The 12,120-nt window shown below is 27.3% G+C and overlaps 2 protein-coding genes across 2 annotated transcripts; both read right to left on the reverse strand.

The window, feature by feature from the left end:
- Positions 1-682: 682 nt before the first annotated feature.
- LOC126836525 (liprin-beta-2-like) lies at positions 683-6,624 on the reverse strand. The gene is made up of 11 exons (XM_050570022.1): positions 6,273-6,624; positions 4,526-4,599; positions 4,283-4,441; positions 4,056-4,211; positions 3,388-3,592; positions 2,934-3,024; positions 2,574-2,736; positions 2,202-2,480; positions 1,951-2,113; positions 1,634-1,842; positions 683-1,554 (listed from the first exon to the last, which is right to left on the reverse strand). The coding sequence occupies exons 1-11, from the start codon at positions 6,373-6,375 to the stop codon at positions 1,456-1,458; spliced, it is 1,701 nt and encodes a 566-aa protein (XP_050425979.1). The 5' UTR covers positions 6,376-6,624; the 3' UTR covers positions 683-1,455.
- A 2,097-nt stretch (positions 6,625-8,721) lies between these two features.
- Positions 8,722-11,895, reverse strand: LOC126837161 (uncharacterized). The gene is made up of 6 exons (XM_050570992.1): positions 11,824-11,895; positions 11,070-11,197; positions 10,621-10,845; positions 10,060-10,198; positions 9,860-9,992; positions 8,722-8,807 (listed from the first exon to the last, which is right to left on the reverse strand). The coding sequence occupies exons 1-6, from the start codon at positions 11,893-11,895 to the stop codon at positions 8,722-8,724; spliced, it is 783 nt and encodes a 260-aa protein (XP_050426949.1).
- Between the last annotated feature and the right edge of the window lie 225 nt (positions 11,896-12,120).

A 12,120-nucleotide genomic window follows, 5' to 3' on the forward strand; every position in this document is an offset into this window, starting at 1 on the left:
TTATAATATTTGTGTACACGCCACCACTCACGGATAACTGATAAGTGCATCCTCCCGTAATCCACATGCACTTTTTATTTCTTATTATGACATTTTTCAGCTCTACCAAAAACATTTTTTACGGGGTGGCAGCTCAACTAGTCCTTTCTTTCTCCCAACCTTTTCTTCGCGGCACCGCCTTATCAGCTGTATAATCCCTCGCACTCTTTGGTTGCGACCCTTTGGTTATATGACTTTAATCTTACACGAAAAGAAAATACTTTATTTACCCGTTTAAAATTTGTCATTATCTTCTCCCTACTTTCTCTTTATTTCTCGCCATAATGGTATTATTTATTAACAACCCCAACTTCAACGTCATTGATTTTCGGTCTGTGCCCATTATATCCTTCATCGATATATTTATCATTGGTGCTAGCTTCTCTATTTAAGTATAATATATCTGCATAATTATTATTTTAGTATAGTATTTAATTATTTTCTTACTGTCTTATTATAACTGTCGAGTCTGAATATCGTTAATTAAAGGCTAATAAAAAAAAAACCAATGCATTATTAATAAAATAAATCTTTTTTTTTTATTAACATTAGTCATAAAAATAAAAGTAGGTATTTGTCAAAAAATGAAAATATGTTATACAATTTAAAATATTTTCAACATTATATCATAAAAATAAACATATAGAAATTTGGGTGCCATTCAAATTAAGTAAAATCGTATATAACATCTTCTTGCAATAATTATATATATATATATATATATTTTAGAGCACTATTTGATCTATACAATTGGCTGCCAGAAATTCTTTTATTCAGTTATAAATATTTGTTACAATAGAAGGTTAACAATAACTTAAAGCGGCACATCATTAATCGTTACTAGTTATTTATTACTAGTATATCATTTCAAAAATAATAAAACTTATTAAATTACTAAATTTAATTATTGGCTTAAATTGCCTATGCGAATATAAATGCAAAATGAAATAAAAAGCAATCAAAACAATAATTAACTAGGTACTACAATATATTTGGCGTTATTAGTGACATATAAGATATTAATAATAAATAAACTTCAAAATTCTGCATTGAATGTAAAGGGGAAAACATTATTTTCCTTGCATACTCAATATTATTAACTTGTTGACATAAAATAATTGGGCAGATACCTACTATATTTTTATTATAGTCGAGTAAAAAAATTATGAAGCACCCATTATTAATCTAATAAATAAACCATAAATCATTTAAGTAAACTATAATTAAAATATACTAGTATTTTTTATGTATTTAGTAACATTAACTTAGTATTTTGTTGATACAGATAATTTGTACTAATCGGTTTATTAATAATGTCTATACAATTAATAACAACACCGAAGGAGGTCAAACAAATAACTATACATTTATATTACTCTGTTTCAAAACGCAACTAATGTTACAGGCAAACAATAATTATTTTTGTTCATCACTCAAAGGACACATTAAATCACCAATAAAAAATTCATTATTATTCTTCTTTCGCTTCAATGAAAACTGAGATTTTTTTTGTATCTAAAATAATAATCCAGTGTCAATAAATTATAACGGTCTTAAAAACATATTGTACATTAGACGTGTATTCAGTAATTACTTTAACTTTGGAAGACATTGTCAACGGCTTAAACTTTGACTGACATTGGGCATCTCTCTTTTTTGTGTTCAATTCTTTTCCTAACAGCTGACTGAATTGTATGTTCAAGTGTCGGCGTAGTAAAGTTTTATTTTGTTGAATGAATAATATGTCAGCCAGCAAATCTGAGGTGAATCTGTCGTCATGAACAATTAAACCTCCATGTACACCTAGGGGATACAATTAATCTGATAAACAATTGTTTACACTGCTCAATAAAATTTTAATCAAGAAAGTATGTATTTTCTGAGTTACAGTCAAATACAATAGACAATTACCAGAACCCCTTAAATTCGATGCGTATTCAGCCAAATTAACATAACACAGCCATTCCATTACTCTGTGTGTGGTCCACAAAGACAAATCAGAATCCTCTTCACTCTTGTTGGAATTAGAACGTCGAGTTAAGCATTCGGCATCAAAGTGATTATCTCTCAACACCTAAGTTCAATCAATATTTTATAATTTAATTATTTTAAAAACTGTAAAATTGTACTTGGCAAATTCATAGAAAACCTAAGAAGCTTACTTTGATTCCACAACGAAGACTTGAAAAATGTAATTCCGAATTAACATTTTGCATCATGAAAAAGTCATCTTTAGTTAATCTATGCAAGACTGCACCATTGATAGCTGCTTGAGAAAATGGTTCTTTATACTGAGGTAATCCAATATCATCCAACCAATGCAAAACCCATGCTGTATTCAAATATCTAGCTTTGGGTAAATATTTATCATCCAAAAAAATACTATCTTTGTTTCTTTCGCATTGGATTTCGATTATTAATTTTTTACGATGTAACCAGTGCTGCAAACACAAATTATACGATTATTATTAAATGATTTTAACTTTTGAAATAGTTTTGATGATAAAAATGTATAGAGGAAAAATATAGCTTACTTTGAAGTTGAATTTCTCATCAATTTTATTAATCGATGCACTAATCAAATCACTTCCCGACATAGGCCAAGACTTTGATTGCTTCACTAAATAATCAAGACCCAAACTTGTAAACCATTCAAACACATTTTTTTGATCCCACTGTTCAAACGGCAAAATTGAACTGTCACAGCAAAATATGAATTTTTATTTGTTATTATTATTTACAATTTTTATAAACGCTTCATTTGGTCTTTCATGGTTAAGAAAATTGTTTTTAAATGACCTGGAGTAACTATTGAAGCAAGACTCCATAATATAGACAACTAATTAGGGAGTGTTTGTTATTTAAAATTTTTCTATTTAAATGTTAACACTTACTTTTGGAGGAGTGAATTGTTAGTAGTAGAAAGGTGGCTGTGATTGTTGTTTTGTAAGACTCGTTCTTTTCGTCCTTTGATTTCTACATCGACTAGAAGAAATGATAAAATAATTAAGTTAACAATGTAATTATTGATCAATAAAAATAGCATAAAAAATGTCTTAAGTTAGATCACAAAGAGTAAGCGCACACCATTGAATCATTAATAAAAACCATTTTTAAAAAAACATCAAATACAATTAAAAATCTAAATTTAAAAAAAAATGTATTTATCTGTCTGTATAATAAGAAATAATCATAAATATTAATTAAAGGCAAGCAATTGATGTTGGAAATCCGAAATATGTAATAAGAATTATAATAATGACATTATAATTTATCGTTGGACAACCAACATCAGAGTGTTAAGTGATAATTTCATCATGTTTATTTTTATATCGCTTTAAAACTTACTTAAATTTGGAGCAGAAGAAAATTTGTCAAATTGTGATACATTGCCAAGTAAATTCGTACACGATTCAGTAATATCGTTTAAAGCTAAAATATTAGGTTGGTCATTATTATTTTTTGAATCATTTTTCTTTTTTGATAAAATATGCCGTGGTAAACTACTATAGAAACGTGGGCCATGACTTTTCGAACGTTGAAACTGAGAGTTCTGAAATAAAAATTAAACATAATTTATAAATTAAAACATTAAAGACGTGTTTTAATATTATATTTTTTGTTTTAGGTTGTTTGACTCCAACCTAATTAAACACAAGTATATACATCAGTTTTATTAAACGCCATACTTTAGTTTATGTTTTAAAAATATGAATTATGAAGTAGAAATGCTGGAAAAATAATTATTATTTTTAAGGTTAGATGAAATATGATAGCTGTAAATAACATAATATCTTTACATTGGTTTTCATTCAACTACTCCATATTAGTAAGTGTTTTCTTGATTTTGTCAAATTGTGATTCCTACTGTTCGTCTACATAACAGTGTTAGTCGTACCAACCAAAAGAGTGGACCACTGATTCTAACAGTATACCAATTTTAAAATTCAAACTTGATGTACTGTTTATTATTTTAGAATTAAATTTTAAGAGAATCATTAAAAATGTATACTAACTGTATTTAAATAATTCGTTGTATTTTGGTTTTGAACAAGCATTTGTTTTAAATTCATGTTTTCTTTTGTAAGTCTTACATTAGCTAATTTTAAATTAGTCAACAAAGCCATTGCTTCAAGTTTGTCAATTTCTAGTCTGGATTTTGCTTCTATTTCCTTCAAACAAATAAACAAATAATTTATTATACATTTTTTAAACGCTAACAAAGTAATTTAACGCCACACACATTATGAAGCCTATTTTCAGCTTGTTTTCTTAATTCGGTTTGTTGCGCTAGATATTTTTCAAGATGATTCAGTTTCCGCAAGAGTATATCAACTTGGTCGTTTAACATAGAAACTTGTAATTTAAAGGATTCCAAATGACTACAATCATCTTCATTTTTCTAAATTCATTTTGACAAAAGATTTAAATTAGTACAATATGTTGAGGCTTATTTTTTAATAATAAAAATGATTGAGTTCCATACTTGGTGTTCGAGCACATTATTCAACACAATTTGCAAGTCTGAGTTGCAAGAAAACTGGGAATTGGTATTAGGCTCTGAAAATAAAAATTATAAGTATATAAGTATGTTGCTAATAAAAATATACTAAAAAAACGACTCGCACACAGAGAACATCACATTTAACAGTTTTGAAGCAAGATAGGATTTCTATTATTATTATTTGTAAACTTAGAGACATAAATTGTATAACGTATGAATGATAATAAGTTTAACTATGTTTGGTAGAAAACAGATTTTCAAAAAGTGTTTCAAACAAGTACCTAGTGCACAATTGAGTAATAGGAAATTAGGCTTTTTTTTTAAGACACCATATTGTTTACTACCTAATTATTTTTTCCTGCCTAACTTATTATCTTTCAAACGTTTATTATATTATTGTTGTAATTTGACTCAAAAATGTACAATAATTGTTGCTGTGATAGTCCGACATATACACTAGAGTTTAAACTCTAATTTATATTAGGTATCACGAAAATTTGCCTATATTTTACTCTATATAAGAAAGTAGTATAATGACTTTTTAAAAATAATGCTAAAAAAATTGTATAAATCAATCAAATAATGGCTATTTTATACTTTACAATTGATAAAAAGCAGTTATAGCTATTATTTAACCAAGCATTGTAGACTTATAGCGAATTCGCCAGCATAGCAGAAACTTAAATAGTGTAAACTGAATAATTTGCCATCCCGGCGATCAACTAAGCCTAAACGAGTCCTACTTGATCTTCAGTCCGTACGAGTATTTTTTTATAGACTATAAAATTCTAAAAATCATATAAATAATTTGCATCTAAGCAAATGTAAAAACTGTACAAAATACACAATTATTTATTAAACATATTATCTAATCTAATTCCACAAAAATATTAAATAATAACAAAATACTACTTTTCTAATAAAACGACCATCTCAATGACTACTCATTATTAACTATTATATATACTATTATTTATATAGGTACCTAAAATTAAATTTTTTACTAAAAAAATTACACGTTATCTCAAATCTTACCATACAACAGAATTCTGTGTTATTCAGTCCAATTTCATGTGTTTATTAGGTAATCATTTCTATATTCATACAATACAAGCTTCCAATTATTCATAAATGTCAATTATCATATTATGATAATATTACAATATATTTTTAAAACATAGAAAGAGACATGAACGCCAAAAAATTAATTTATAACAAACTACCTAATCATACAAATCAGAATCATTGAGTGGAATAATTAACTTATTGTTTGAATTACAACTAAGTATTTAGTTTCTAAAAATATAAAAATTTACCTCTTGAATTGTTTAACATGTTATAATAAAACAAATTGCTTAATTAAAGACATACCTTGTAACCAGTATAATCAACTTAAAAAAATATACTTAATTGACTAATTATAATAAAATTTATCTCTAAATCTGTATAATAATATTTATTTTGTTATTATTTAAAAATTATACCTAATCATTGTAAAAGTTTTATTTGTATTTTTTTGGTTAGTCCCTTCCATATTAAATAAAATAGGTAATATTAAAACAAAAAAAATACCCAGTCTTAATCGCATATAAGTTATTTTTTTGAAGGTAAATATGGTTAAGGTTCATAGTTGAAAAAAAATCAATGTTAATGTTATACCAATTAATCTGATTATTAAAACATTTACAATAGGTAATAAAATAATTAACTGAAAACTCAGTGTGCTTGCCTGATAGTATAATGCCGTCCATTTTTTGCAAAGCGCCTTCTAACAGTTTGATTGCATCGTAATGCGTTTTGCTCAGCTCGATCCCTTCTTCATTCTTATTCATTTTAATTGTTTGTAAATTTCAATTAAAACACGTCTTTCGATTAATGTGTAAAAAAAAAAAAATGTACAAGTAATCTTTTAATGTTTTCTGTACAACTTCAACTGCAGATCAAATTAAACTTTATGATAAAAATCCAAAAATATATAAAATTTAACTAATATATTATTTATTATACGTAAATTGTTTGATTTCACTAATTTAAAAAGAAAATTATTAAAAAATTTTAAAAAATACTACCAAGCACCTAATATTATTAGTATTACAAAATAATAGTTATTGTTTTATCATTTTTTTTTATCAGTCAACAATAGCCTTATCAGAGAAAAATTCTGTGGCCTTATCTACATCAACACGCTAATCTATATTATGGTAAACAAAGAATTTACAATGAAAATCTAAACCTTTAGAAATGTTTAAAGACTACCAACTTGTAGTTTGATGAGACATGAACAGGGCTGGGTGGGGCATTAACGAGTAACGAGATTAATAATTGAAACTTAAAAATTACCTTATCGGTTATCCGAAAATAAAAGTGTTACTTTTAAGTTGCACGAACAGCTAACAAATTAAATTTAGAGGATGTTTTATCCTTTATTTATTAAGGAGTTAGGTATAGGACATTTTTTGCAAAATCTTAATTTAAGAGGACATCACACACCCGTTTTATTTAAGTTATACTCAAATCAGTTTTTATTATTGAAAATTGAAATTTATAAAAAAAAAACTACAAGTATGTAAATCAATATTTACAATATTATATTATAATGATAATTTACCAACAGTAAATTGCCTCTTAAGTTTGTAAAGAAAAAATGTTTTTCAAAACATAGGTACCGACACATTTTATAAAAAGTAAAACAGAATATTCATTAATACAATTTCAATGAAATTATAATTTTTCTTTAATTATTCAATACCGATGTATTATACTATTTATTTATACTAGGTATCTATTATCTATTTAAAACAATATATCGTGAATAGGTCCACCATATGAAACTATTCGATACCCAACAATAAAATTTAAAACATTTACTTAAATACTTTACAACTTCGAAACAATAATAAATTATAAAATGTTACCCTGAAATTTCAGGGTTCAAGATGGCAAAAAAATTATGGATCCGGATAAGGCGTTTTTAATGTCTCTGTTGCAAGACGTCAAACGAATGTCGTACAATGAATTATTATGTTTATATTTATATACGTTTGTTTAGGTACATTATATAAATTATATTAATATAATATATGTATATAATTAACATTAAATTATATATTATTAACAAATTAACCATTGTACTAACTACTAGACAATAATAAAAAAACAATTAAAAATATTCATGCTCAAAACAAATTTTTTGTGAAAGGGTTGTTATAATTATTATGGTTAACAAGGTTATCTATTTTTTCATAATTTTTAGTTAACTTTTTTTGTTAAGCATGTAAATTTGTTAAAAAATCTAAAATTGATGTAGTACATAATATGTACGTTGCAATTTAAATTTTAAAAGAAATGCTAAAGTATAAGATTTTAATGTAAAGCTAAAATGTTAAGCATTTTATTTCAAAAAAAAATAAAAAAATGTCTCAGTACAAATGGTTAGGTTTTAAGCCATCTCGGAGGTCTGGAGTTTAAATATAACACTTATATATGTATTCACTTACCTTTATCAAAATAATAATAAAAAAATTTGTTTATCTTATGTCAAATATAAAATTCATGGATAAGCAAATGAAAACTTCACCTTTTTTATACCAAAAACACTGTTTAATTCTTTGTTAAAAATAATAGTTCTCTTTTTTCTTTCTTATTGTGAATTACAAATATGTATATAACTTTTTAAAGTAGCACCTCGTAACAAAACTCATTAATTATTTTTAAATGTAATAGTTATTCATTATGTTAAAAATTTGTAATTTTATCATTTTTAAAATAAAATTAATACAACTAGATGCGTTTATCTTAATATTTTCTGAGTTATAATGTATAATAATTATGTGTTGTTCAACTTGTACTTTTTTTTTAAATAAACTATTAACTATTAAAGTATTATCAAACATTTTAATTATTACTGTTTTGTATGACTTGTTTGAGTACACTTCATTTCACAAGTAAAAATGTAAAAAAATCTCGAAAGAATACAGTAAACATGTTTTTGGGTTAATTATTTTAAATGGTAATTTATTTTACCTTCTATGTAAGGAAAAACATTATAATTTAAGTTAAACAACAAAAAAAATATTATATTTTACAATTGGAGAAAACAATATTTAAACAACTCTTGTTAATAGCTAATGGTTTTTTTGTCGATATAACCTAAGTGTCGTACATTCACGGGATCAGTGTCACTTGTATTCACCACTCACAGCTATGCTGATATTTTGGCCTATAGTTTTAGTTTGATGATACCAAATATTTGTGTCCAAAATTACTACAAAAAAGATAACAATATAAAAATAACAAATAACGCAATAAGGTGATATGTATTTGTCAACCCCTATTGAATTTTATGTATTTTTTAACTCTCACTGTAGGTACCTATATTTCATTCGTCTACTTAAGATACTGCTGACATGGCCGGATTCAGGGATGTGGAAGCCTCAAGGCCTATTACAAAGTTTGATTACAAACTTGTACACCTCACATTAATTCAATTGCTAAAGGTATTCATTTTTTATAATAATCAACTACTAAATTTCATGAAATGCCAATAATAAAAAACGAAGTAGACTACTAGATAACTAGATAAGAAACTATTATAAGAATTGCGTGTTTTACCGTTTAATATAAGTTCTATTGACAATAATATTTTTATACAGTTTTTCTAACATTTTTGTTAAGTAGGAGATAAAATAAAGTTATTCAAAACTTTATTTTAAAAATTTGAGCGGAAAGAAACTGTTAAATAGTGAACAAAAACAGTAAATGTTCCTCTTTTTTGAGAGCTCTCTTCCCTAAATCCCGTTTTGACTGTCGATGTCACCGATAGTCGTTCTAACAGTACAATGATTATAATTAAACTGGGGAACAATGATCGGTTTATTCGGACTTAATCAGTTGACTTCATCGATTTTATTAACTATTCAGTCATTATACACCATATTACTGGACATGTTGGATAATTATTACACATGGCCGGATAACCGAAAGATGTATTTGATCTAAGCACATTCGATAAAAACAACCTTTGGTTGGGTATACTTAGAATAATTACAGAGTTACACAGCTAAAGCTAATAATACAGCCTAAGGAGGGTCACAAAAGATTATAGACATGTAGTTTATCTCGAGAACCAGAGTCAATCTAAATGAAGTAACTATATAACGTGTATGTGCAATTTAGGTGTATTCTAAAACCATAGACAAATTTTATGCCGCAGAAAAAACTTATTTTTTTTGTTCCCCAGTGTTAGTTATCCCTTATAATATTAATAATTATATCAGTCATAATTGAGATTTGAGGTATGTTAAATTAACATCTCACATAATTGTCCGGCGTGGACGGTCACTTCAAAATGTTTTCTACAACTGAATATGCATTTGGGCGGTGACTGTAAAGTCCATTTTTTCGATCCACTAAGTTGAGTCTGCCACGAAGGATATTTAACCTTGTCTAACTAACAGAAGGAAACAAAAAAAAATATGTGCAGCTATGACACAGATTGGCAATAATATTCTACTTACGTGCATCGGAGCACCGTTTCCCGGTGTGCCTATGAATATCCAGATTTTCGAATTTGGAAAAGCTAAATTTTCTGGCAGAAAACTAGGTATGTCAATGCGTTCCTTAACAATGTCAATAGTTTTGTTATCACAAATGTTCCTATATAATACAACATGCAGTTTTATAAAATTATTGTTTATTAATATAGTAGGAAAATACACTTTTTTTTAAAAAATTATTTGCTGTTATTGAATTGAATCAACAGTCAACCGGTTCCTGAATATTTTAATTTCTTGTAGAAGTTGTATAATTTCATTTAAGTGGGTTTGAAAACGATTTCTGTTCTTTAAATCAAATACAAAGAAGAAAGGAAAATTTGGCTACTGCCATTGTAATTATTTGTAGAAAACATGATATAAATGATTGCATTAAGTATATTATATAAAATATATATAATAAAACAAATATGTATTAAGTTTTATTGATACGTCACGTATTGTTTTTTTTTTTTGATAAAATAACTAAATTACTTATTTTTTCAATTTAAAAATTATATGTCTTTACTAATAGTATCTACTCACCAACCAATGTACCATGGGGTGTATCCTGGCTTGAGAGTAGCCTGGTCTTGGTCCATATTAAGCGCATCATCCAGCGTTTTGAATTTCGTTTTGTACCGGAAAAACTGACAAGTTTTCAGCTGTTTAGCTTTGGACAGGTTTTTGAAAAACTCAAAATCAAAACCAGGCGATCTACCAAAGCTTTTGTCGTTTGTAACGAGTACCGGTCGACCGGTGTACGCGTACCTAAATCCATGGTATGTATTGTTTTAAATATTCGGTTCATTTATCTATTTATTAACTGTATTAAGCCAATTCTCTGTGATTAGTTAAGTGCGACTACAGTATTAGTACTTAAATGATGGGCAACCAAATGTGTTATTGTGGGGTGTATATGTCACACAAAATAAAAAGAGACAGAAATCTCAGCACAGCTGTTATTTCTTATTTTTTCAGTTGCTTTAACTCACTTGTTTAGAAACGTCTTAGTCGACAGACTGGGCACTATGTCGACGGCGTCGACTTTAGCACAAAACGAACATTCTTCCAAAAGAGACCTAGTGATGTCATTGAAGGTCTCCTTCAATGGTCCCGTATACTATTATCATGAAATAAGAACGTTAGCGTGATGCATTAATTCTGATATTATACCAATAGACGAAACATCTGGGCATTTTTTAGGTTAGACCATGTCATTTATACATTAGGGTGGTCCTTATTTTATTCAATAATGATGAGTTATGTCTACCGTTAGGTTTTTGAAGAACCAAATCCAGACATGCAAAGGAATGTGTTCTTTTTTATTCACATTAAAATTTGTACTAATTTAACTTAACTACAAAAAATAATAACAGATATTATTATACTTCTCGTGAGTGATATTGCGGTTCACAAATAAAACCCACTAAATCAGTTTGTTTTCGTAGTTATCTCAGTCCGAACCTTGTACATAAACTAACGCTGCGAATTTCTGTTCCTTCAACCCTAATTCCCTATTTCAATTGATTTCATATTCATATTCTATTATAATAAATATGGTTTATTTAGTCTCTTGACAATTGCCGGCTCATAGCCTCTCCTTGGAAATTAGAACGAATACTTAAAATAACCCGTCTAGACCTAACGAAGCTCTATGCCAAACGTGTATGTTTGGTCTACACGCTCAATAGGTACCTATTAAGTTTAGGTACCCATTTTTAATCAACAGTAAATTACGTTTCTCACCGAATCACTTAGTTGAGGTGACGTCCTGACCAGCGAAACGTGTGCCGAGGCGTAGACCAGTATTTTCCACATAATTAATAATGGTTATTATGTATTATATGTATTTGTAAATATACATATATTTATATATTTTACAAGTATAACAAAAATGTCAAGAATTTTCTATACTAATCCGATTCGGAAGCCTATCAGTTCAATTTATAGGTGGCCAACGATAAGAAGTTATTATAGGCTTTACGACTTTTTGATAATAAACAATAAAGTAACTACCTAGGGCACGTAGGGCATTTTTTCATG

This window comes from Adelges cooleyi, unplaced genomic scaffold (assembly GCF_023614345.1).
Source record: "Adelges cooleyi isolate 19-005CV unplaced genomic scaffold, UGA_ACOO_1.1 ACOO_flye_CR_arks_rails_tigmint_CR_PRNA_247, whole genome shotgun sequence".
Lineage (NCBI taxonomy): Eukaryota > Metazoa > Arthropoda > Insecta > Hemiptera > Adelgidae > Adelges > Adelges cooleyi.

Coding starts and splice junctions, on each gene's coding strand:
- LOC126836525 (XM_050570022.1), bottom strand. CDS start 6,375: ATGAATAAGAATGAAGAAGGGATCGAGCTGAGCAAAACGCATTACGAT. Junction 4,600..6,272: donor GGACGGCATTATACTATCAG/GCAAGCACACTG, acceptor TTTTATTTTCAG/AGCCTAATACCAATTCCCAG. Junction 1,843..1,950: donor ATCGAATTTAAGGGGTTCTG/GTAATTGTCTAT, acceptor TGTATCCCCTAG/GTGTACATGGAGGTTTAATT.
- LOC126837161 (XM_050570992.1), bottom strand. CDS start 11,895: ATGTGGAAAATACTGGTCTACGCCTCGGCACACGTTTCGCTGGTCAGG. Junction 10,846..11,069: donor ACTAAGACGTTTCTAAACAA/GTGAGTTAAAGC, acceptor CCATGGATTTAG/GTACGCGTACACCGGTCGAC. Junction 8,808..9,859: donor CGTCCACGCCGGACAATTAT/GTGAGATGTTAA, acceptor TCTTTTTTGTAG/TAATTTTGGACACAAATATT.